The sequence below is a fragment of the Heliangelus exortis genome, chromosome 3 (genome assembly GCF_036169615.1).
Source record: "Heliangelus exortis chromosome 3, bHelExo1.hap1, whole genome shotgun sequence".
Classification (NCBI taxonomy): domain Eukaryota; kingdom Metazoa; phylum Chordata; class Aves; order Apodiformes; family Trochilidae; genus Heliangelus; species Heliangelus exortis.
Genome location: NC_092424.1, coordinates 22,686,664 through 22,708,726, shown reverse-complemented (window position 1 = coordinate 22,708,726; position 22,063 = coordinate 22,686,664). Strand labels below are relative to the sequence as shown.

Sequence of the window (22,063 nt, the reverse complement as noted above, 5' to 3'; positions counted from 1 at the left end):
TTCGTATTATTCTCAAATACAAAATCATTTTAAATTGTAGAAGTAAAAACGTAGGGTAAAAAACAAAAAACAAAACCAAAAACCAACCAAACAAAAAAATAGCTCTTCCTACTTTACTTCAACTTCATTAAAAGGAAGAGTTTTCTTCTTTCTGCCTTCTTGATGCATGCCCATTAGACACCTAGCACCAAGTAGCACATGTGAACGGCAGTGCTAAATTCCCCCACAGAAGCAATTGCAACAGCAGCAACAGGGGGAGCTGAAGGGAAGGAGATTTTTAAAAAGCTATCAGGTTCAGATAGAGACAGATGGTACAAGTAAACACATTCACTACCCAGCACTGTCCTCCTTCCAGAGCAGCTGGTCTCAACTGAAAGGCCATTTCTTTATGGTTTCCATACTTATCTCAATATTTGCATTATACACAGTAATATCTTACTTCCTGATAAGAGATATGTAGCTGACAATGGCCTGTATTTTTAAACAAAAGTGCCAGTTCTAATGTAAAAAAGCAGAACTTAACCTCCTCTGAGTACATATCCTCCATAAAGCTATTAAGTGTAACACTGCCCAGAGAAGCTGTGGATGTGCCCTCCCTGGAAGTGTTCAGGTTCAGATTACATGGGGCTTTGAGCACCCTGGTGTAGTGGAAGGTGTCCCCAAACCATTCTAAGATTCTATGAGCAACAAGGCTGATCTTGTCATTTTTTCTACAGAAACTTAACCTGAAATTCATCCTTCATGCTGAAGGATTTCAAAGGTTTTTATTACCACACCTCAAACATTTTCTCCCAGATACAGTTTCCTCTGGAGCTGACAATAAGGCCTGCAGACCAGCATACACAAACACTAAACATCAAACAAACCAGGCTTAAAGGTGGACTTAGACACTGACTGTGGAACTCTGGCCAGATGGCTTGTGAATCACCAAGGAAGAAAACTCAATAATTTTGTAGGATAAACTGTAACATAAAAAAAAAAAAAAAAAGCATCTTATGACAGCTCACAAGAAAATCGGCTCTAGGTGGAAGTTCTGCCTCTCCTAACACCAAAAGGTGAGGAAGGACTTTGCACTGAGGTGGTTTTGCTGGAACTTAGAAAGAAACCATTTGACTCTTGCTGGATTTAGAGAAGTTTCAAAATCTGAGAAGGCCCTTTCCCTTGTCCCATGTTTCAAGCAGAAAAAAAAAAATGTATCTTCAATTAGTATTTCTGTACTGATAAGAAAACAAGCAGATCCATCTGAACTATCATCAGGTGTCTGAAACTGCTCAGGAAGAAATGGACTTGTTCAGCATTCTGAAAACATCAGACACAATGTCTTCCCCTTTTGTGGCCCGTAAGAGTATTGCAAACAACACCCCTCCACAAAAAAAAAAAAAAAAAAAAAAAAAAAAAAGGCTAGCTTCAGAAATTCTATTTACCTTACACTCACTTAATTTTAAAAGCTTACTATTTTATCATATTTTAATATCTACATAAAGAAGCATTTGTAGAGAAGTAAAATGTATTCTAGTTAATTTACTCTAGGCAGAATCAGTCATCCAAGATATCATAAGGTACAGTCACTAAATAACACATCACACAAGCAATCTGGCCATAATGCTTTGCTTAAAATGCTTTAGCAATTTATAAAACACAGTATTGAACAATCTATAGTTAAGTATAACAAGTTCATCATGGTCTTTAAACAATAAAGTAGTGAGGCAAGTCCAATGAACATCTGCTAAGATCAAATGAAGTATGAAAATAGGAAGTCTCATCTTAAAGGTATTAAAAAACATGCGAGCATCTACGTTCCTCCTTGGAAGAAATTTCCTCATGTCACTAAAAGGAAAAAAAAAAAAGTAATAATGGGAACCGTGTTCTTTCTTCCTTTAATCAGCCCAAGATGGAGTTAAAACTTCCTCTAAAATAATCAGGTGACAAAAGAGACGAAGAAACTTTTTACTCTTCTGTTACAAAAGCAAAGCAAACACTAATTAGCCTTTCAGCTAGCTCTGTTTATTTTCAAAAGGCATCTTCTATACTATCTTCAAGTTTTACCCTCATCTGTAATAATAATATCACAATTTAAAAGAAAATAAATTAAAACCAAAACCAACCACACAGGTAAGCTACAGTTTCTTCCAGACTTACTAAATGGTTTTTATCTTAGCTAGACTAAAATACCAGTTTTTCACAAATCAACAGCTTCAGTACATCTTACTGCTTATTCTAGTTACAAAATCGATAAAAAACACCTATATGTACTTCACCTCAAACATGTCATGTACCTACCACAAGTCTGAGTGCCAAATCACATCAGATTATTTTGAGAAAATACCTGATTCTCTCCCCAGAACCTGTGCTTTCAATTGCCTACTCCACATTCATGACATCTTGCTATTTTGGGAGCAGTCAGCTGTGACTGTTTTCTGTGGGACACTCAGGTGTCTTTAGAGAGCTGCACCACTCCAAATGGTTGTTGTAAAGTAGCTATTCCCAGCTACACCATAATCAGTACTTTTTCTGCAGCTCCAGACTTTTCCTCATAATTCATGCCATTGAAGTTTATGCTTAGACCTCTTTCCAATTGCCAATGCTTTTCAAATCAAGGTAGCCCATCCTTCTGTTTTTTATTTATTTATTTTTTTTTAGGACAGAGTCAGAGACAACACCTAGAAGTCCTGTCTCACATTAAAACCATGAGACCAACCCATCCCTCAAATCCTCTCAAGGTCAACAGCACTTTAATCTACCAGTTATTTTGCTTCTTAAACAATCTGCTGAAAATAAATTACTATAATACAGAATAATAGATTTAATGAGTGCCTGCAAACTCCTACTGAAAAACACATACACCTAGCTTCTTTCTTTTTTGTCATGCTATATGTTTTAGGTTATCAGCTGCACTTTGCATCTGTATTTTCCATTGTCTTAAGAACAGAAGTGACACCATTTGGGAGTAGAGAAAATCAGGTAGCACATTGAAACATTTTGGTCTTTTTACCCACAAATCTTTTACCCACAAAGCCTTCTTTTAGCTTAGGTTTTGCATTGAGTACAATCAGTAGCAGGTTAGACAAAACCAAATATACCATGTATTTATGTGCAGGCTTCTGTGAATGGTAGTGTGTGTGTAAATAATGCTTGATTATAGCATACAGCTTATGAAAGCATCAGAACAATATGATGCATTACTGATGGCTAGTTTCCTACTTCATTTTTCTCTGAAGCTACTCTCCCTTTGGCTTTACAATCCCAACGAGCAAACCTTCAGGTTTTAGTAAACGAAATCTGGTGACAACTCACTGTTACAAAAAAAACCTCGAAACACAGCCCAGTTCTAAAATCTTGTCCTCTGAAAATCCTACAGTGATGTGACAGAAGCCAGCCCCACTGCTGGAACTCAAAGTGTAAATAAAAGCTCATTCACACATTTTATTGAACAAGATGTTAGACCAGCAACCCGCTTCTGCAATACACTTTACAGGTTTGATTGAAACAATACCTAAAAGATTTCTCTTTATGAGTAAATCCTCAGTGTAATGTGCTTTAGTTGAAGACAGCCTAGAGGACAGACTAGTCTGACTTTAAACACTTTTGTCTTTCTCCCAGGTATTAAGTGTACCATTAGGGGGATTTAAAAAAAACCTACTTAACAATTTGATCTTAAAAATCATGACTATCAAGACTAAAACACAATTATTACTACATTCAAAAGGTAACAACTCTTTATATCTAAGATCAGAATGCTGGCAAAACTAATACTTAAATAACAGAAGGTGATCATTTGCATTTCAAAATTCATCTATCTTGCTTTTCCCTCAATTAGACCAAAAACATGTTGATTCACAGGTTTGTGTGTGTGTTTGTTTCTTTTTTAAACTTATTTATAGAGCAGAATAATGGCCCCCCTGCTAGGCTGGCATTTGCTCAAGTTTCTGTCTGTGCAAATTGAATCTGTTACTGGAATTTTCCCCCCTTCAGAATACCAAGGCACAATAACGAAAAGATACATTGCTGATAATATCAACCACCAGGCAGGTGGATAATGCAGGGGAATTTTTGTTAGTTTTTGTGGGGTTTTTCGGACAAATAAGTGATAAGAGTTCTCAGGGGGCATGGAGAGCAAAGGGCTGTTTAAACAGAAGTGAATCATTCTCATCTGATCTGCTAATAACTTTGTATTCAGACACTGGCTGCTTAGCACACTTTAAAACACTCAGAAACCAAAATTACTATAAAGGTTAGTCACCTTAACCATTTTTTAGTGTAGCAGAAATCCTCAGTTACAAGTGCTAAATTTCTTCTTTAAAAGCAAATTGCTTATTCTTGGCCAAAACCCCCACAGTTTTACTTGAAGTGGTGTTGAGTTTATAGGGGATAATTTATAATCCATCATTTCCCTTGTGGGTTAGAGAAACAACATTTGACTTATCATAGGTGAACAGCAAAGGTTTAGTTTGGCCATTGATCAAAGTATAGCACAGGCACTACTTTTAAGCACTTGCTTTGTTGTTGCAGTACTTGGTTCAGCACGAACATTTTTTTTTTTTAATTCAGTAGAACTATGCAGGAGTTAAGACAGGTACCCAGCTTTACCAACAGATTCAACAGCACTATAGCTGTTGAACACCACAACTCTGAGCTTTCCAGTACAGTTCTTGATATGCAAATCACTACAAATAAACTACATCGTTCATCTCCAGTTCTTATGTGAAGTTAGGCAAATTAGAGCCAGGAAGTGCAACAGCAAAATCTATTAATGGTACAATGCCACCTGCCGTCAATAATCAAGAAGTGCCACTTCTTGCAACAGATTTAGCCCTGCTTTTTAATTTATACACGATATAAAATGACACTATTGCTATTTGATACAAAATTAATTCTACTGCTAGCAGGGAATGTTATGCAGCTTTTTTTTAACTAGCCCTTCCCTCATCTTCCTGATGCCTCTATGTTTGTATTTGTTCTGTTATTTCATTTATACAGTGTATAATCTCTTTTCTACTTATGCAGTCACATTGCCTCTCCACTTTCCATAAGATAACAAGAGGTGAGGAAGTCCTTGCTCTTCACCATGGCAAAGATCTGATCACTATTGATGTATTGATACTTCCTTACTTTGTTTTAATAACTGGTTAACAACCTAGGGTACTGAAAGCTTCAAATACAATAAAAAAAATCCTAGATCCTGCAAGCAAGCTCCACATAGTTGGACCTGTATTCTCCCCTGGGTATGGAAAGCTTCAACATTAATACATTGTTATTCTTAGCCCCTCCAGGAACTGGATTCTGATGTATAAATTGCAGAATTTAGACTATGTTTTCCTTCAATCAACAAAGTAACTTAAAATTTAAATATGTCCTCAGGCAGTTCACTGCTAAGCAGCATATTAACTTGTGCCATTAAAAAGTAACACCTGAAATCTTATCAATTAAAAAGAAAATTGCTTCAAATACATTTTTACACCTTTCACATAACTCTGCAATACAACTTCCTGCCTATTTTAGATTGAAGGTATCCAGCAACCTTTTTAAATTTCACATTCATCCTCTGCTTTCTCTATGTCTCCAAAATCTGCTCCTCAAAATCAATGCAAAAAGAATTGCATCTCAGGACTCATCCCGTGTTTTGTCTCCAAAACCATACTCTTAAGATGTTTGATAAAAGCATGTTCCCTTTTCTTTATACTTTTAATGAGTGCACCTAAAGAACACAACCTTGAAATTACACAACATACAAGTTAAAATATCCAAACACTAATCTATCCTGAACTCTAATGAAAACACACACCAAGCTAAACACAAAACTTTACAAGCCAAGTTCACTCCATCCTTCAGAAAGAAGAGAAAGGAAGAAGGCTGAGTACCCAGAGGTACAGCACATAATGCTGGAAACACCAGGAAAATTCAAAATAAGATAAAGTCTCACTTTGAGTCCCTTTGCTTAGTCACTGTGTTGTATTATGATAAGAAATCATTGGACCTGATGAAATTTTGTGAAGATCACTTGTTCACCTTTACAAATCTGCAGCCCTTCTTTCAACAGGAAAAAAAGCAAGCTGTGAGAAACATTTACAATCAGTTTTAAAATGCAACCTAAAAAGAATCAAAAAACCCTGAAGTTGTTGGATTCTCTTAGTGTACTGAACAAAAGTGTAATTTCAAAATCCTTATTTCAAGAAGCACCTTGAGAAGCAATGCTATCAAGAAAAAGGAAACATGGGTTCTGGGGACCAAATACACTTCTGAAAAAGTCCAGTGATCATCCAAATAAGGTGAGGGATTTTTTTCCTGTAACACTGAAGCCTAAAGAATACCCGCTGACATTATTTTTTTGCAACAATCAGAAGTTATAGAACAAGATTTACCAGCAGCAGTAGTCCTAAGCAAGCTGCTCTGGACTCAGTGTACACAGTATTGAAGGTACAGGTATTAAATCATTGCTCAGAATGGAATGGCACTTAGCTTTAAAATATATTTCATACCACTAGGTTAGACCAAGTATCGCAGTCCTACTCAAAAATTAGCATGAAATAGCTACCCTAAAATAAGAGAAAGTTTTGCAGAGATACCCTTAAGATCAAGAAATATGAAAGGTAAGAGCCACAGCACAGTATCAATTCAGCCATCTTGCAGATTTCTAATATTTGCATTTGCAAATCTTCATCTTATAGCTTGCCAGTTACAGACACACAAACCAAACTGCAGCTAAGGGCGCAGAGGGCAGAGAGGAGAGGGGAGCTTAACCAAGAAAAACCTGTATGGATACCACACCTGTGCTATGAAGTGGAAAAAATTATGGTGTGCAAAACTCTATTCTTGCATTTGGGGACTTCTAAATATTCTAAAACTGCTCCCTAAACACTTAACGGCTGCAGGAGTTGCTTGGTTGGGGCTAAGAGGGCAAAAGAAGCCTCTCTTTGGATCCTCATTAAAATACAGAAAAATTAAGCTTTGACTTTCACAGCTCATTAATAACATCAGGGTGGGAAAAGGCTTCACGTCCATCTTTGCTGCAACTCAACTAAGAATAGCTTTGTACAGGGCTGGGTTAGGAAAGCAGGAAAATACCTCTTCCTACCAGGATATCATGCACATTAGCAACCAGGACACAACCATCAAAATTTCTGGGATTCCCCAGTTTTCTTATACTTGAATTAAAGTGAGATGAGGGTAGAATGAAGGTGTTGGCTTTGCTTTGACAGATAAAAAGAATTACTTTCTGTAATACCTGTCCTTTTGACTTGCACCTGGAAAGGCTTTATTTACTATTTATCTTAAGAGGCTGGCATTCAAATTTTTGCTGAGATCCTATTACCTTTATTCACAGAGAACAGTTTCTTACTGTACTTCAGTTGTGGGACTAAATCACAGAATAAACATCTGGTGCCAAACTATGTTCAGAACTTGTACTGAGAGTAACTCTTACTATAAACTTTTTCTGAGCACATTTGCAGTCTCTGAGCTTGAGGCCTACCTGCATGCCAAGTTGCAATGTCTTGCCAGACCATGCACCCAGTAGAAAGAGTACAAAATCAGGATAGAAAAAAGAGAAACTGAAAATCTAAATAGCCTCCCAGTAGTCATTTCAACTCCAAAAGCAGGGGTTTTTAGCTAGCTATGAAATCTCTGAAGTATGAAAGTAGAAGTAAAACAGCCGATTTTCATCCGTCACTACCATTTGACCACTATATTAGCAGAAAATAAATTGGAAAATGGAAAAGAGGGAAGGCTTGGTTTCAAGTGGCATCCTTGCTACAAAACCCAAGAGATATTGATTTTATCACCCTCATGACTGATGAAAGCAGTTCTAAGAAAAGAGCTCTCTTAACTATTTCAAAGCCCACTGTAGCTCATAAAAAAAATGTCAGAAGCACCTCTGAGCCTGTTAGGGTTGTATTTTTCACACTGCTATGGCTTCCCTCCCTCTATGTTCTTTGCCTGTATATTTTTTTATTTTTAAGGTTCTTTGGGTCATCTTTTCAGTCTGCACTTTCCCTTATTTGCTCTTTTCGGTTATCAGGATTTAGCCACACACAGCAAATAACTGCAAGAAAACAGAACATTCCTTAAATGTGCTTAAACAAGATATTCAATACAATTACACTTTATGGAACTATCTAACAAACACCATCACAGTTCAACAGTTAAGCAGTTATGAACTCTAGCTTTTTAAGACATTCAGGAAAAAGCAAAGAAAATTCAGATACTGCATGATCTCAAGCTCTGCGCAACAGAGGCTCCACGAGAAAATGAAAGCTGCTCATCTACTTTCCAAGTGAAACATTGTAGGTGATTGCTCTAACCTGGGGCACAGTACATTCTCTCTATGGCATCGTTGTCACAGGAATCTTCAACCTCCCTCCACCTGCTAAAATACGTTAGCTGAATGTGTCCTAAAAACAAAACGACAGGAGAAATCAAAACATTTTTCCCTTCCATTTTCTGCAGAAGTGAACTGTAATTACTCCTTTTGTAGCTAAAAACAGTATCATTAAGAATAATGGCATCATTAAGTACTAGAAGCTATTACTGGGGGTGAATTTGCTGCACTGATAATGAAGCTCTAGACAGGAAATGAAGATACTAATTACAAGATAAAACGCCTACTCAGTTAATTGGAAGCAACAGCGAATAAAAAGAAATGCATTTGCAAAAGTTCCTGACCTCTATCATTCAATAAGATGTTGTTTGGGTTCAAATCGCGGCACACAATTCCTTCTCTATGTAAAGCATCAAGGGCTACAACCATTTCAGCTGCCCATCTCTGAATGCAGTCCTCTGGGATATAAAACCTGGAGGTTACGGCTAATCTTTCGTCGAGGTCCTGAAAGATTTGATGTATTTCCTTCTCCCCTGCTCTTGCTGTTTTGTCTTCCCTGATTGGTGCTGTCTTTTCACTCTCAGCTGCTGGTAACAAAGCCAAGTCTGTTTCCTCTTTTCCAAAGTCTTCAGTTTGATCAGAAAACAGCAACACTGCTTCGTTTCTTAAGATGTCTCCGTCCAAGCTAACTTCTTGAGCACCTGAGAGCGGGTTGGAAACAAATAAACTTTCTTCTTTGCTTGCCACGTTTAAGGAGCAGGCTCCAAGCCCTTGAAACAGTCCCTCATCTTCTGAACTACCTACCTCTTGGCCAGATGTAAAGAGAGTCTCAAGAGCTCCCTGAGTGACACCGCTTCGTCCACTTGCTTCCTCCTGGTTTGGATGATCCCCTTCTTGTGCCACATGTTTTGGCTCTTGATCAAACACTTCACATGGCTCTGCAGAATTATTTAACTGTAAGACATCAGGTGTTTCTAATAACTTGACTTCCAATATGTCCCTATCAGTTTTTGTAAATTTTGTTGGCCTTGACACTGCTGCCTCTTCTGTTTCATCAGACATACCAGGTAAGTTTATTAAGAGATCAGGCCTTCCCTCATCAGTGCTATTTACATCATCAGAAGCAGCATCCTTAAAGGAGATAACTGGCACAGAGTCATTTGAACCCCTGCTTACAGTGTCATGAGCTTTCACACTCACTTTGCTCTCTAGGTCCTCCAAGCTTCTGTCATGATCTGGGCCAGAAAACAGTGATTTTAAAGGTTCTGATTTCAGGTTATATAATTTTTCTCCAAAATCAAGCCCCAGGAGCTCACTAGCGCTATCTTTGCTGTCTATTCTGAAAAGTTCCATGGGGCTGTTCTTTGATTTAGTTAATGAGTCCAGTATTCCAGCAGGGCTACTTAGTTCTGACTCTGTATCATCAATGAAAAGCTTTCTTTCCTGAGATACAATCTGAGAGGTGAAGCTATCACTGCCACCAACACTGCATTTCTGTAAGCAACTTCTCTCTTTGGTATTAAGACCTTCACTCTCCAGTTTGGCCACCGGTTCTTCATTTAGAGAGCCAGAGTCAATTTTTTCTTGCCCATATTCATTGCATAAAGTTAAATAACTAGTAGTGCACTCTTCTTCTGAGCTGGATCCTGAGTCTATCCACTTGGAACTCTCTTGACCATCTTCCTGGTTGCTGCTGTCATCCTGAGAGCTCGGCGTTAGGCTGCTCTTCAGAGGGATCACCTTCAGCATGCTCTCCCCATAGCTTTCTCTGGAATCAGTGCTGCTGCCCATTTCTTTAGGACTAGGTGTTGGTTGCTCCAGGTAAATTTTAGTTGAACTGGACATTCTGGGTTCAGGAATTTCAAAGCTCTCTTCAGGACTTCTGTTTAAGAACTTACTGACATAAGACCACAGTTTTCCTCCTGCAAGAAAAGAGGAGGGGAGCGGGGATAAATCTTTTAATTTCACTCAAAACAGAATTGGTTACATTATGACATAGGAAAATATCTTCATTGTCACCATGTGCTACATCCCTCTGCCCACAGAGCAAGCTGGATCCTCTGTCTCAGGAGGAAATAATTACAGGGACCACAACTTGCTTTTCAAGGATTTGTATTAATACGTAAATATTTAAAGAGCTGCATCTGAGATTAAGCTTTTTTTTTTAAAACTTCAGTACAGTCTCATTTCAGAGTCTGTCTCAAGTTGCATGGTAGTAACTACTCTCCATCTGCTGTCTCAAATGAGAGCAAAAGCTAGGGAAGATGAAATGGTTTAGTGCCCATTACCAGTTCTGCCTGTACTGAATACTTCTGTATCACAACTCCAAGCTCGTGAAAAACATTAGGGGAGGTGGACTAAAAACTAATTAGCAAGTTCAGTAGGATGAAGGGAATTAGCTCCCATTAACAGGATTTTTTAAGGATCTGTTTTTCTCTTTGAAGAAGTGAGGTTTGGGATTTTTTAGTTAGACATGGATGTAATTTTCCATTTAGCTTCAAAAGTCCAGAAAGTATTTTATGCCTCGCTGCATTACACAAGGATTTATCACTACTCTAAGTTACACTGGGAAATCAGTTCCTTCACATCAAAATCTCCAGGAAAGTTAGAGCTCCGAAAGTAATAGTTACACTTAGAAAATACTTAGAATACACTAATAGTTACACTTAGAAAATACATTTAGAATAGGACTTTTTATGTTTCCAAATATTGTATATATAAAAAGCTTCCAAATTACAAAACATCATTTGCCCCAAACAAATCAAGAAGTTAACTGCATCTTTTGCACATGCCGAAGACTTTGGTTTAAATATAGAAAGCCACCTTTGGTAACACGGAAAAAATGCAAAGTCAAGACATTTCAATTTAAAAGATTGTACAGGAATTCTAACAAAATATTTGTAGAAATAAAATATAAATATCTACCCCACTAGGAATCTGGAAAGTTTTGACTTTTTTTGTTTGCTTGGATTTTTTTTTATTTATTTGGATAATACAGAGTTTTATATTTTTCCAAAATACAGTATTTAATTTTTTTTTTAAAATGTTCTTCCATATTGGGCAAAATTCCTTTTAAAAGTTCAACAAATGAAGAAAGGACATTCCATGCCTGGGAACAGATTTTCTACTTTCTCAGGTATTTCAAAAATAACTTATCAAAGGCAGAAATACCTCGATACTATAAAAATAATTTCAATAATATAATGTGGTGTTTTCTTGCCCTCCATTCCCCCGGCTAAGAAAAAAATTGTTTTTGAAGAGGAAAAAAACATGCCACCAGTTGTGATGAAACTAAGTATATTAAAAATATTAAGAGGGAATTCTAACAGCTTCAGCCCAATGGTAAAAATGACAATTTAAATCTATTAATCCACATGGCTTCTGCCATAAGCTCCAAATGGAGTTAGTAGGTCAGAATGACACTTGCCACCTTCTAGGAGAAAATGAGAAAGGATGCCAGGTAAATGAACAGGAAGAAATGAAAGCAATGCTTGTGGAGGAGGGAATAAAAAAGGTTATACTGACCACTGGATTGCTTAAGCACTTTAAATACTTACCCAAAGACGTATTCAAAACACCTAAAAGCACACCATGCCACAGTAGCAAGTCGTGGCTCATCAGTCACTCCCAGCAGAGCAGCAGCCCTCAGCCCAGCAATCCCACTGCCTCCCTGGGCACCAACTTACTTGGAGCTTGCCTGGACACAAGTAACCTGCCCCCTGAATCAGTGAAACCAAAAGTCCTGGTCCTGCCAGAAGTGTCTCTGAGACAGGCAAGTGGATCCACACAGGCTCTGAAGATAAAGCCACTTGCCTTAAATATGATGTGTAACCCAGCTGTCCAGCCAGGCAAAGGCACAGCCTGGGGTACTGCCATGGCTCCTGAGCCCTGCAGCTTGCAAAGGGCTACAGAATTAATGGTTTCAAACTAATCTGGTAAAAAAAGAAGTTGTTTATCCCTTAATCACAATTCTTTTTCTAATTGTAAGCTTTTGCATTTTTCAGGCTTCTGCAATGGAATGGCTGGGAAAGAAAATAACAGAAAAGGTCGTAAGAGAGAGAGAGAGAGAGAGAGAGAGAGAAAATATATGTATTTCTATATATGCATGAATGCTCCTCTTTTCCACTCTTTCATCTATGACAAGAGAAGCAACAGAAGAGTTCAATTTTACCCCAAGATTCCAATAAAACAATTAATTTCACTTAAAATTTAATTTAATTATTTTAAGTAAACTGTGGTTGCAAAATAACTTTGCCAGTTTATTAAACAGGCATGAAATTATTTAGGGTCACTCCGCAGCAAGCAACAAAATCTCATTTGACAACCATGCTCCTGCTTGCATTTAATAAAACATGCAAAGCTTCCCCATTCCACCTGCATTACATTAATTAGTACAAGCAAATGCTAAATATTTCTGTCCTCGCATTATGAGTGCTTACCATCACTGTACTGCCTAACATACTTCTTAGGAAAACACAAGTCTCAGGTTCCAAAGTGAACATAACCCATGGAGACCCACATGACATTTCTTCAGCTTTGTACAGTGCACAACAGCACCTCAGCCTCCCAACATGGCTGTAGGCAAGTATTAGCAAAATCAGTTCTTCTTCAAATGCAAGTAGTACAAAAAGATCCTTTTAATGAAAGCCTGAGTTAAGCTTTGGCCCAGGGATGCAGAAAGCTCAAAAACCTTATTTCTGTTGTCATTGCTGGATACCAGGTGTGCTTTTACCTGTGACACCTGAAGGGTTCTCACTGACCTAAATGCTTCAAGGTAGGAAGGGGATGAACTGTCCAGCAGTATGAAAAGTGGAAGAATTATTCTCACACAACTTCACTTTTCACCTATAGACAGGTCAAGCCCTCCTCACAACAGCTCCTGTCATCTGTTCCCTCCACCTCAGTTCATGCAAGATTTCATGCAGCCTCCAATAGATTTTGGCCTCTCCTGGAAGCCTTAGTGCAGTTCAAAAAAGGAGAAAACCCAAGGATTAAAGAAGGAAAACAGACATGTTGAGATGAATCCTTCAAAACCCCACACAAAATCACTGCAAGAGTCAAGAGATTCAAGCTGGGTTTTATAACATTTGATTTTAAAAGCTTTCAGCAAACATAAAATTTACAAAAGTCAAAAAATATCTCTTTATCCTCATAGGATTCAGAAATTCATCACTGTCCACCTATGAAAACAGACAGAACTGCAACAATGACTCACTTTCTGTTAGTAAACATATTATTATCTTAGCTTTTTAAGAAAGGAGTTGCTCATTAATAATCACTTTCACTTAGAAATCCCAGTGGAAATGACTACTCACTGCAATGCCAATTTAAGAGTTAAATGCAAGTAAATAAAATGAAAAAAAATTATTATGTCCAAATACGTTTACCAACAAATATTTCAAGACTGGCCTCCTGGTCAAGTGGAAATACATAAATAAATGCTATTCAATAACTGTGTTCTATAGCGAAAAACAACAATTTTATTCCTTTCTGCAAATGTCCAATCCAGGGTCAAACAAGAGTGATATTTGTATGTGGGTATATAATTATGCTTTTATGAATGACATACTAATAATCTTTCCCCCTCTCTCCTCACGTGTTGTGTAAGATCAAGAAAACCCATTAGCAAGCCATGCTAATATAGTATCAGGAATCTATAAAAACTAAAATTACAGAAATCAATCCAAACAAGTAAGCTTCAATCATTGTCAAATGGTCTAACATAATAAATAAGTATAAAAGCTACCATTTTAAGCTTAAGTTTATTAGTGTTTAATACAATTTCAGAAGTACTGTATTAATGTAAGTAATTATTAAGGTTATTTTCTTCTACCAGGCTTTGACCAGCCTAAATCATTCTTTCTGGTTTTATTAGCCCATGAAAATCACCAAGCTCTATATCCTCCTTGGGTATTCAGTATAAAATTACTTATTTGAGTTGCCTTACTTAACCACATTTTCAGTACTCTGAAGGTTCTGCCTCTACTTCAAGAGGAAGAATCCAGAAAGCTAGTGTCCAAAACAATCAACAGGAAAATTCAGCTTTAAGTGACCAAGTGATGAAGCTGTCTAGGAATCTTGTTAGTTCCATCATTTTTTACTTTTTTTTTTTAAACATTTCTGCAGTTTTTTATTATTAATACCACCTGATGCATGAACATCAAAGAAAAGAAGATACAGAAACCATATAGTCTCTGTAAAAAAATTAAACCTAACAGAACAGCAAGTTCTGTTAAACATGTTTTTGTTCTAGCTGTCAAGAAAAAATCATGACCTGTTGGATTTTTCCTCAGCCAGTGCTCAAGACACTTGCCATTTCAGCTTCACATCCTAAAAACTGGCTGACCAAGGAAACATATTCCAAAATAAATCAGTGGGTTTTGCTAGCTTGGCTCATGAGTTTACTCCGAAGGACAATGAAGCCAACAATGCAGTAATCACTGTATTTAGAAAATCCCAGTCTTGACGTAAGCAAACCAGGTTTCCAAATAATTGTGATAGCATAGGGAAAGAAAAAGCAGAGTACTGAAAGACATCTATTTGAATTACCCTCCAATACTTAACCAAACTGTCTACATCAACAGCATAAGAAAATTTTTGTACCAATCATAAAGTCAGGCATCTCATGAGAATTTATATTTTTCCCTGCTGAAAAAAGAACAACCTCATGGTTTTCTTGGAATTGCTATGCTTTTCAATAAAGACATGGCTATCAGTAAACTTATTTACATTGATGTACATTTACTATATGAAATCATGTTGGTACAGTTTCTATACCAAAAAGGGGAACTGGAGATGTAGGCACTACATCAATATAATAACAGCATTACGGAGCACCCCAGTGACAGGCACAGTGGGGTTGCAGCAAACATATGAATTGGAAACTTATCTCTAATCTCTAACATGACAGTAGTTACAAACACCACTTTTATACATGCAGCTGCTGCCACTGCTGGTCTGGTGACTCTCTGTTATAAAGTTTGCTAGTTTAGGCAAAGCCCCCACTTCCCAGTGCACTCTGAGCAGCAGCTATTATTTCAAAGCAGCCTCCTGAAAAAATTACTTGCCAAGGACCGTATCATCTTTCCTACATTTTCTGACCCCTGTAGAATCTCTACAGCTAGTACTCTCTCTTATCCTAACCACGAATCCTCAGCTTTGCAAGCCAGAATGCTACTGCCTTGTTGTCTATCAATTCCTGTGTGTAGCAAGCCTCTTCAGCCTGAAGTTTCTTGAGTGCTCTCCAGACTGATAGGAACTCCAGCTTGTTTATGCTTAAAGAGATTTGACAGCCTTCTAACAGCCACTTAAACTTTGATGTCCCATGGAAGCCCCCAGCCTATTTTTGAAGCATCTGTTTTTCTAAAATTTCTGGAGTTAGTACTGCCAAGAAGAAGTGAGGCCTTATTAACATCAGATTGGCTCTCTACTACACTAGCATTTGCCAAGTGCTTTCCAACAAAGCTACAAGATAACTTTATGGACTTTTGTGCTTGAGACACACTTGAAGCCTCCAACTGTGGCCATGAGAAAAGCCTGTAAGAGAACCCAAGATCTCACTCACCAATTCTGAGCGTGCAGTGACATCATGATACACACAAACACACACAAAAAAAGTCTTCATAGCAAGAGGCAGGGGTCAAGCTTTCAGAATTCCATATAAAAACCCAATACTGCTGCACTTAATACAGCTAAAGTTACTATGAGCAGGAAGCAGCAAGCTGCTTAGCACATAGATTATGTCCATACATGACATTAAAACCTTCTCTGAATTCCCTATAATTCAAGTCACTCCCCAGTTAGATTTTACTCCTGAGCTATCCAATACTGCAACTAAAATACCTAGCATAATACATCACCACAAAGTAGTATACTCATAAACTAGACTAGCAGTATCTTCCTTCCTCTTGGTACATAACTCCTGGAGTATGAATGGTAAGAGAATTGATGAATTTATGGAATAAAATCTCAGAAGCTATTACTTGAAAAGGATTGTCCTAGAAATTTCTATCCTTTCCCCAAATAAACTCACAATACCTTCTCTATATAAGTTTGGTTTGAGATGGACAAAATTTTAGGATCATTTTCTCCTTGAAATTTGTCTTTCTTCTAAATCACTTCCCAACACCAGCCTCCTGGGACAGGGTGATGTGCAAAAGCCATGTACTTCTACAGGCAATAAAAAATTATTACCTAAATTAGATATTTAGGATCAGGTCCTACACCTGCAGTACATTTTTTTGCATGCATTCTCAGGTAATTTACTCATGAATTTTGAATCCCTCTTTAGAACAGAATATATCACTCCTTTTCCTCTCCCTTTGCCTGTTCTGACACCATAAAAGTGAAAGCAGGCATCTATGCTTAAAGAAATTAGTTTGTTAATTCCCTGAAAATCAGGGAAGAGTCTTTATAGTGCATAATTTTTTAATGGTTTTGCCTTCCTTGAATTTTTGTTCTCTCCATCTGACCACTACTCCCCCCAGATTCCACTACTTCTTCATCTAGTTTTCTATCTGTCTTGAGAAGCAAGGTTCTTCCTGAAGAGAAAAGCTCTAGGTCTTTAGAAATTGCAGAAATATTAGAAACAGTTTTTTAAGTTTTTATTTTTTCCTGTCTAATCCTTTGATCATGGTAGCCTTAAGGGCAGCTGGTATCTGACAAGGGTTGGTTTTGTGCTTGGTTTGGTTTAGTTGGGTTTTTTAAAATATTTCTACAAACAAAATGTAACAGCTTCTGTGGAGATTGCAGTTCAGATGAAAGTCTCCAAGTTATTCTGCTGAATTTCACACACCTCAAAAAAAGTAGCATTGAATAGCATGGCACTGTAAACCCTCAAGATCACCACTGGGCAGTACTGTAATGTGAGGCTTCATGTATCACTGCTCGTGTCAAAATTAAGCCACAGATAGCAGAAACAGTCATTCATGTTGTAAAGTTAATGAGTCTCATGTGACAAATTATTCTGAAAAAAAGCCCAAATCTAAATTATTAGGAAAAAAAGAAATAATATTCAATGTAATAAAATTATCCTCTCTATCAGTTTGCTTAGTTCCTTTACATCATCCATTCTGACCAAACTACTAACTTTTCCTAAAAAAAGATCTATTAGGAATCCCAAAATTTATATTCTGCACTCATTCTAAACAAATATTGGTAATTATATTTAGGGAATATTTAAATCCAGGTGTTAGACTAAAAAATCAAAATGTAATTATTTTGTGCCACCTGTTCCCTTGTTCATTTAACAGGAATTTTATAAGCAGTCTGAAGGCACAACTCTGCAGTTCTGCTTTGAACTCCTGCGTGATGCCGTGAGCTATTTTCTTAAAACTCCAGATGAGAATAACTATGCAATATTAACCAATAGGCAAATGTTCATGGGTTGTTTGTGTTTTTGTTTTTGCAGAGTTATTAAATTCTTGGCTAAATACTTTTCATTTTAACTGTAAGAGGATAAAAATATTTGCTAGTCAAAGTTTACAAAAGTAGCCAAAGACACTGCATCTGAGAGATGGCCCCAAATACTGAAGATAGTTTTTCCAGCCAAAACACACTCTTTCCTAAAGAAAATAAACAACTGGAGGCTTTCAAAATTGATGAAATTCATGTAACCCATCAGGACTTGAGCCTTTTTTAAATGGGAATCAGATTCACTGCAGAATTAGAGGGGAAAAGGGGAGGGGGGTGGACAGAGGATGGGGTTGGGGTGTCTCACATGACATCTCTTAGGCACACTAAAAATATTTTAATGTATAAGAGAATAATTTGACAATGAAATGTACCATTGATTAAGATTTAAACCTTTGACTCTTTTCAACAATATACTTAAATGAGAGACAAACCTTCTGCATGCTGCAACACAAGAAAGACAGACTCCTCAGAGATGATGTACTTGTGCAGACACACCATGTTGGGCACACAGCGGGGGATGATGGTCGTTCTGCTCCTGCTGTACTCACTACTTTTCCTTAGACCCTGACAGAGAACAAAAAGGTCAGTTGTACCCTCAGTTGCCTTTGGAGCCTGCTGTGCTCTGTGTTTATCAACCAAACTAATCTATCCGAGTTACTCTGGGCTTCAGAGAAACCACTCATCTGCTGCTCTATGCCCCTCGGTCCCCCGAGGCTGTGCTGATGGCATCTGGCGCGCTTCCAGAGAACAGAAGATGGCACAAAGCTGCCATTAAAATCAATTACATGGGTCAATGTTTTTATTAGAATCTCTCTCAAACTAAGTCATCAGGATGACACTCCGTTATTTCCCTGTGACCTTTTTTTAAAAATTTTATTTTTGCGTGTGACCAAAAGTCGCTATTAAAAAAATTCGATTCAAATTCTAAAGAGAAAGGAATGCCTTAGCCTTACAGGTAATCCTCACATTTCCATTGTGTGTTAGTAAAGACAATAACCACCACAACAAGAAGGAAAGGATTAGTCTCCTTGAGAGGTAATGATTTTTGGGAGGTAGCACAGAGATGAAGTTGCCAGAAGTGAAAAAATTGATGTGGGAGGGAGAAAGGGAGTGGAGAGAGAAAAAAAAATAAATTATGTCAATAGTGTGACCTATTACAATATTGATAAACATAAGCAGTTAAAAGGGAAATTCAATGTTACCCTATCTGCCAGCAGATAAAGCAAGGTTTTAATATACAGTATTCACAAATAATCTTTTTCTGAGGAACTAACAGGTTTTCTGTACCCTGTACATACTTAAGACAAACAATTTCAAAGGCCAGATGCAGAAAGTCAAGGCAGGGTTGTAAGCCAGACCCGAAGCAAAGTTACAAAATGTTAACATCTAGTTAGAGGTTCATGATGGGGACACAATCTTTCAGCTCTTCCTCCCATTAGCAGTGGAATTTGTTTCAAGGGGAGCCTGAAATAATGTCTACAATAACAATACTCATACAATAACAATACTCATACTAAACTAATTCTCAGCATCACAGATGCTCTGAGTATATCGGGATCTTGATCTGAGTACTTTCTGAAACACAAAAAATAATGTGAAAAATTGTATTCTGACCAATTAACTATTAGTTAATTCAATAGTTTACTAACATTGAACTCATTTTTCACAGCAAAACACAGGAAGTGATTTTGAGTAAGACCAGTCATCCATTTCATCCAGAACCCACTTTTGTCTTCCCTTAGCTGAAGAATATGATATTGGCCAAACACAAAGTGTTGTGGATATGCTTGGGCTAAGGAGAATTTTCACCTTCATCAGCAGCTTGTACATGTCCTGAGCCACCAGGGCTTTACAGATGTTTTAAAGCCACACACTGAAAATGTGATTCTTCACAGGCCAAGGTGCTGGCCTCGATAGCTGGTGGCTACCACAGTGAGCAAAGCAGAACATCTGAGCACTCAAGATATTACAGAGAAAGGAAGGAAAAGCAACTGAACACCAGCAAAAAGAATTCCAGTGCACTTCATAGGGATATATTTATTAACATACTGCTCTTTGTGTGTAGGTGTAATTTAGAGGCTAAATTATTCAGAAAAGTCATAAAATACTTTACTCACCTTCAGTATAAAGGTCTGCTGTGTTCTAGTGTCCATTACAAGCAGAACCTAAGCAAAAAGCATTCAGAAAAATATTTAAGGTTCACATTAATAAATAACAAAACATGGTTCTTAAATCTAAATTCAGAAAAATATTTAAGGTTCACATTAATAAATAACAAAACATGGTTCTTAAATCTAATGTTGAATATTTTTACAAAGAATTTATATAAGTAATTATTAAAAAAAGAAAAAGAAAAAGAAAAATCAAGGCCCTGCAGCATACATCTGATGACTTTTTTTTTTAGGAAAGAAATAGGAATCAAGATGTAGGCCTCTAAAGCACAATCAGAATGCCACCTGACTCCCAATCAGCTAACTAATGAATCCCAACTTGGTAACAAAACCAACCAGTATTTTAAAATTACAGCAATAATCTAATAGGTCCCAATTTATAGAAATGTAATGGCAGCAACACAATGCAGGACAAAAAGTAACCTTCACATAGCGTTACCTTCCTGTGTCACTTGACTGAAGTCCTCACTGTACCTCTCTTCCTAATGCAACACTTTCCCCTCAGGCTTCCTATACATCAAACATGTTGTCAACCAGTGAGTTACCAGTGGGTTTTTTGCAGGGTAGCTAAATAGCTTCTTCCCAGGAAGCTAAACTACAAACAGGCCACACATGTGCTCAAGACAGGAAAAAAAATGTTATAGTAACTGCTGTTTCTTTCCTCCACTCCAATTTCAGTTTTGCAGAACTTATAAGCCAGAACAGAACTGGGTGCAAGAAAGTCTCTTTGTGGCACTGTAAACTAAAACAAGAAAAAAAGGATTTATTTAAGAAGAAAAGAGTGGATGGGTTTGCTCCAGTGAGCAGAATTCTAGAGTTGCAGAGAGTATCTCTGTTATGAATGCATCAGCTCTACTAAAAGCGCTCTAAACACACCACAGAACAAGTACTAAATAACACCTTTCCTCTTATCAATCTCCCATTACTTGGGTGTATCTCACATTACTTATGTGTTGAAAATCTGACAAACAAGAACATTTGCATACACATATTTGGGAAAATGCATTTTCGGGAATTGGATTCCTCTGCATCTCTGTCTTCAAATCAATCTGCTCAGGAATTGATTGTTCTCAAACTTCAAGAATACAGATGATCCTGAAAAGCAGCAGCTGCAAGACAGCCACATGAGCAGCAAAACCTTGATCCTCCTCTAGGAACAGGAGTGTTCATTCACTCTTTACTCACGACAGACATCATAAACTTCCAGTATAAATATTCACATGCAGTTAAACCAAAATTTTTAGGCTACAAAATCAAACATCTGAAGGGGTGCAAGTGCCAGCACTGGGACTGCTAAACTTTGAGTTCAACAGACAAGATGCAGCAGCTCCAAGTTAGTAGACAAAGATGAAGTCAGCTTACAACAAAAGACTTCTTTCAGAGAAATGACATGTTAGAAGGAGCATGGTGTAGCTATCTTTGCTCTTTGGGATGGCTGTATTCGAGCACTGCCCCACCATCCATCCCCTCAACATCTCAAGCAAGAGGAGAACTGGAGCCTTTTCTAATCATTCTTCTTTCACCAAATTTCAACAAAAGAAATAAAGTGACAGACACCTCTCCACCTCAAAGATGTCTTTTACTAAGTTGCACCCAATTTTAAAAGGTGTTCTGCATACTGGGGTGAAAAAAATCAACAGAAGTTTATGTTATACTGAGATTTTTTTGACAAAAGGAATGAAACACAGTTTTCATGTCAAGGGTATGGCAAGGAGAGGCAAATGTCGTCAGGCCACTGAGTAGCCAGAAACAGTGGAGACTAGATGAATAAATAATAACTGTAAAACTGGTTTTGTTGTCCTTGCTTGAACAAAAGCCCTTAACCAAAATACAAATTAAAATTAAAAGAAACAAACAAACAAACAATAAAGAAAACCAAAATAATGAGAAAAAATAAAAGCCACTTTATAAGAGGTTCCAGCTGAAGGTAAAAATTATTTGGAAACAACTATGGGTTTGCAGTCACTTTCCTACATCTTGTCCCAAGTTTGTTTGTAACTAGATACTGTTCACATTGAGGCAATAAATATGAGAACATATGTGATTTTTTTTTTTTAAATGTGCCCTTTGACTGTCAATATCTCCCAAACAGGTGTTGGCTAAATGATTATAAATTGGCCTCTGGATACACCTCTTCAACTGAGCCGTACAGGACTGGCGATAA

General features: G+C 37.4%; 1 protein-coding gene across 4 annotated transcripts in view; it reads right to left on the bottom strand.

The window, feature by feature from the left end:
- The window catches only part of RPS6KC1 (ribosomal protein S6 kinase C1), an 87,701-nt gene that overhangs the window by 9,074 nt on the left and 56,564 nt on the right, over positions 1-22,063 (bottom strand). For 3 of the 4 annotated variants that reach the window (XM_071739616.1, XM_071739614.1, XM_071739615.1), the window contains exons 10-13: positions 19,846-19,893; positions 18,160-18,292; positions 8,659-10,236; positions 8,298-8,387 (exon numbers count right to left, since the gene is read on the bottom strand). In XM_071739616.1, coding sequence (XP_071595717.1) covers positions 8,298-8,387; positions 8,659-10,236; positions 18,160-18,292; positions 19,846-19,893 — 1,849 coding nt within the window. The remainder of the gene's footprint in view (positions 1-8,297; positions 8,388-8,658; positions 10,237-18,159; positions 18,293-19,845; positions 19,894-22,063) is intronic. The other variant, XM_071739617.1, reaches the window with a different exon arrangement.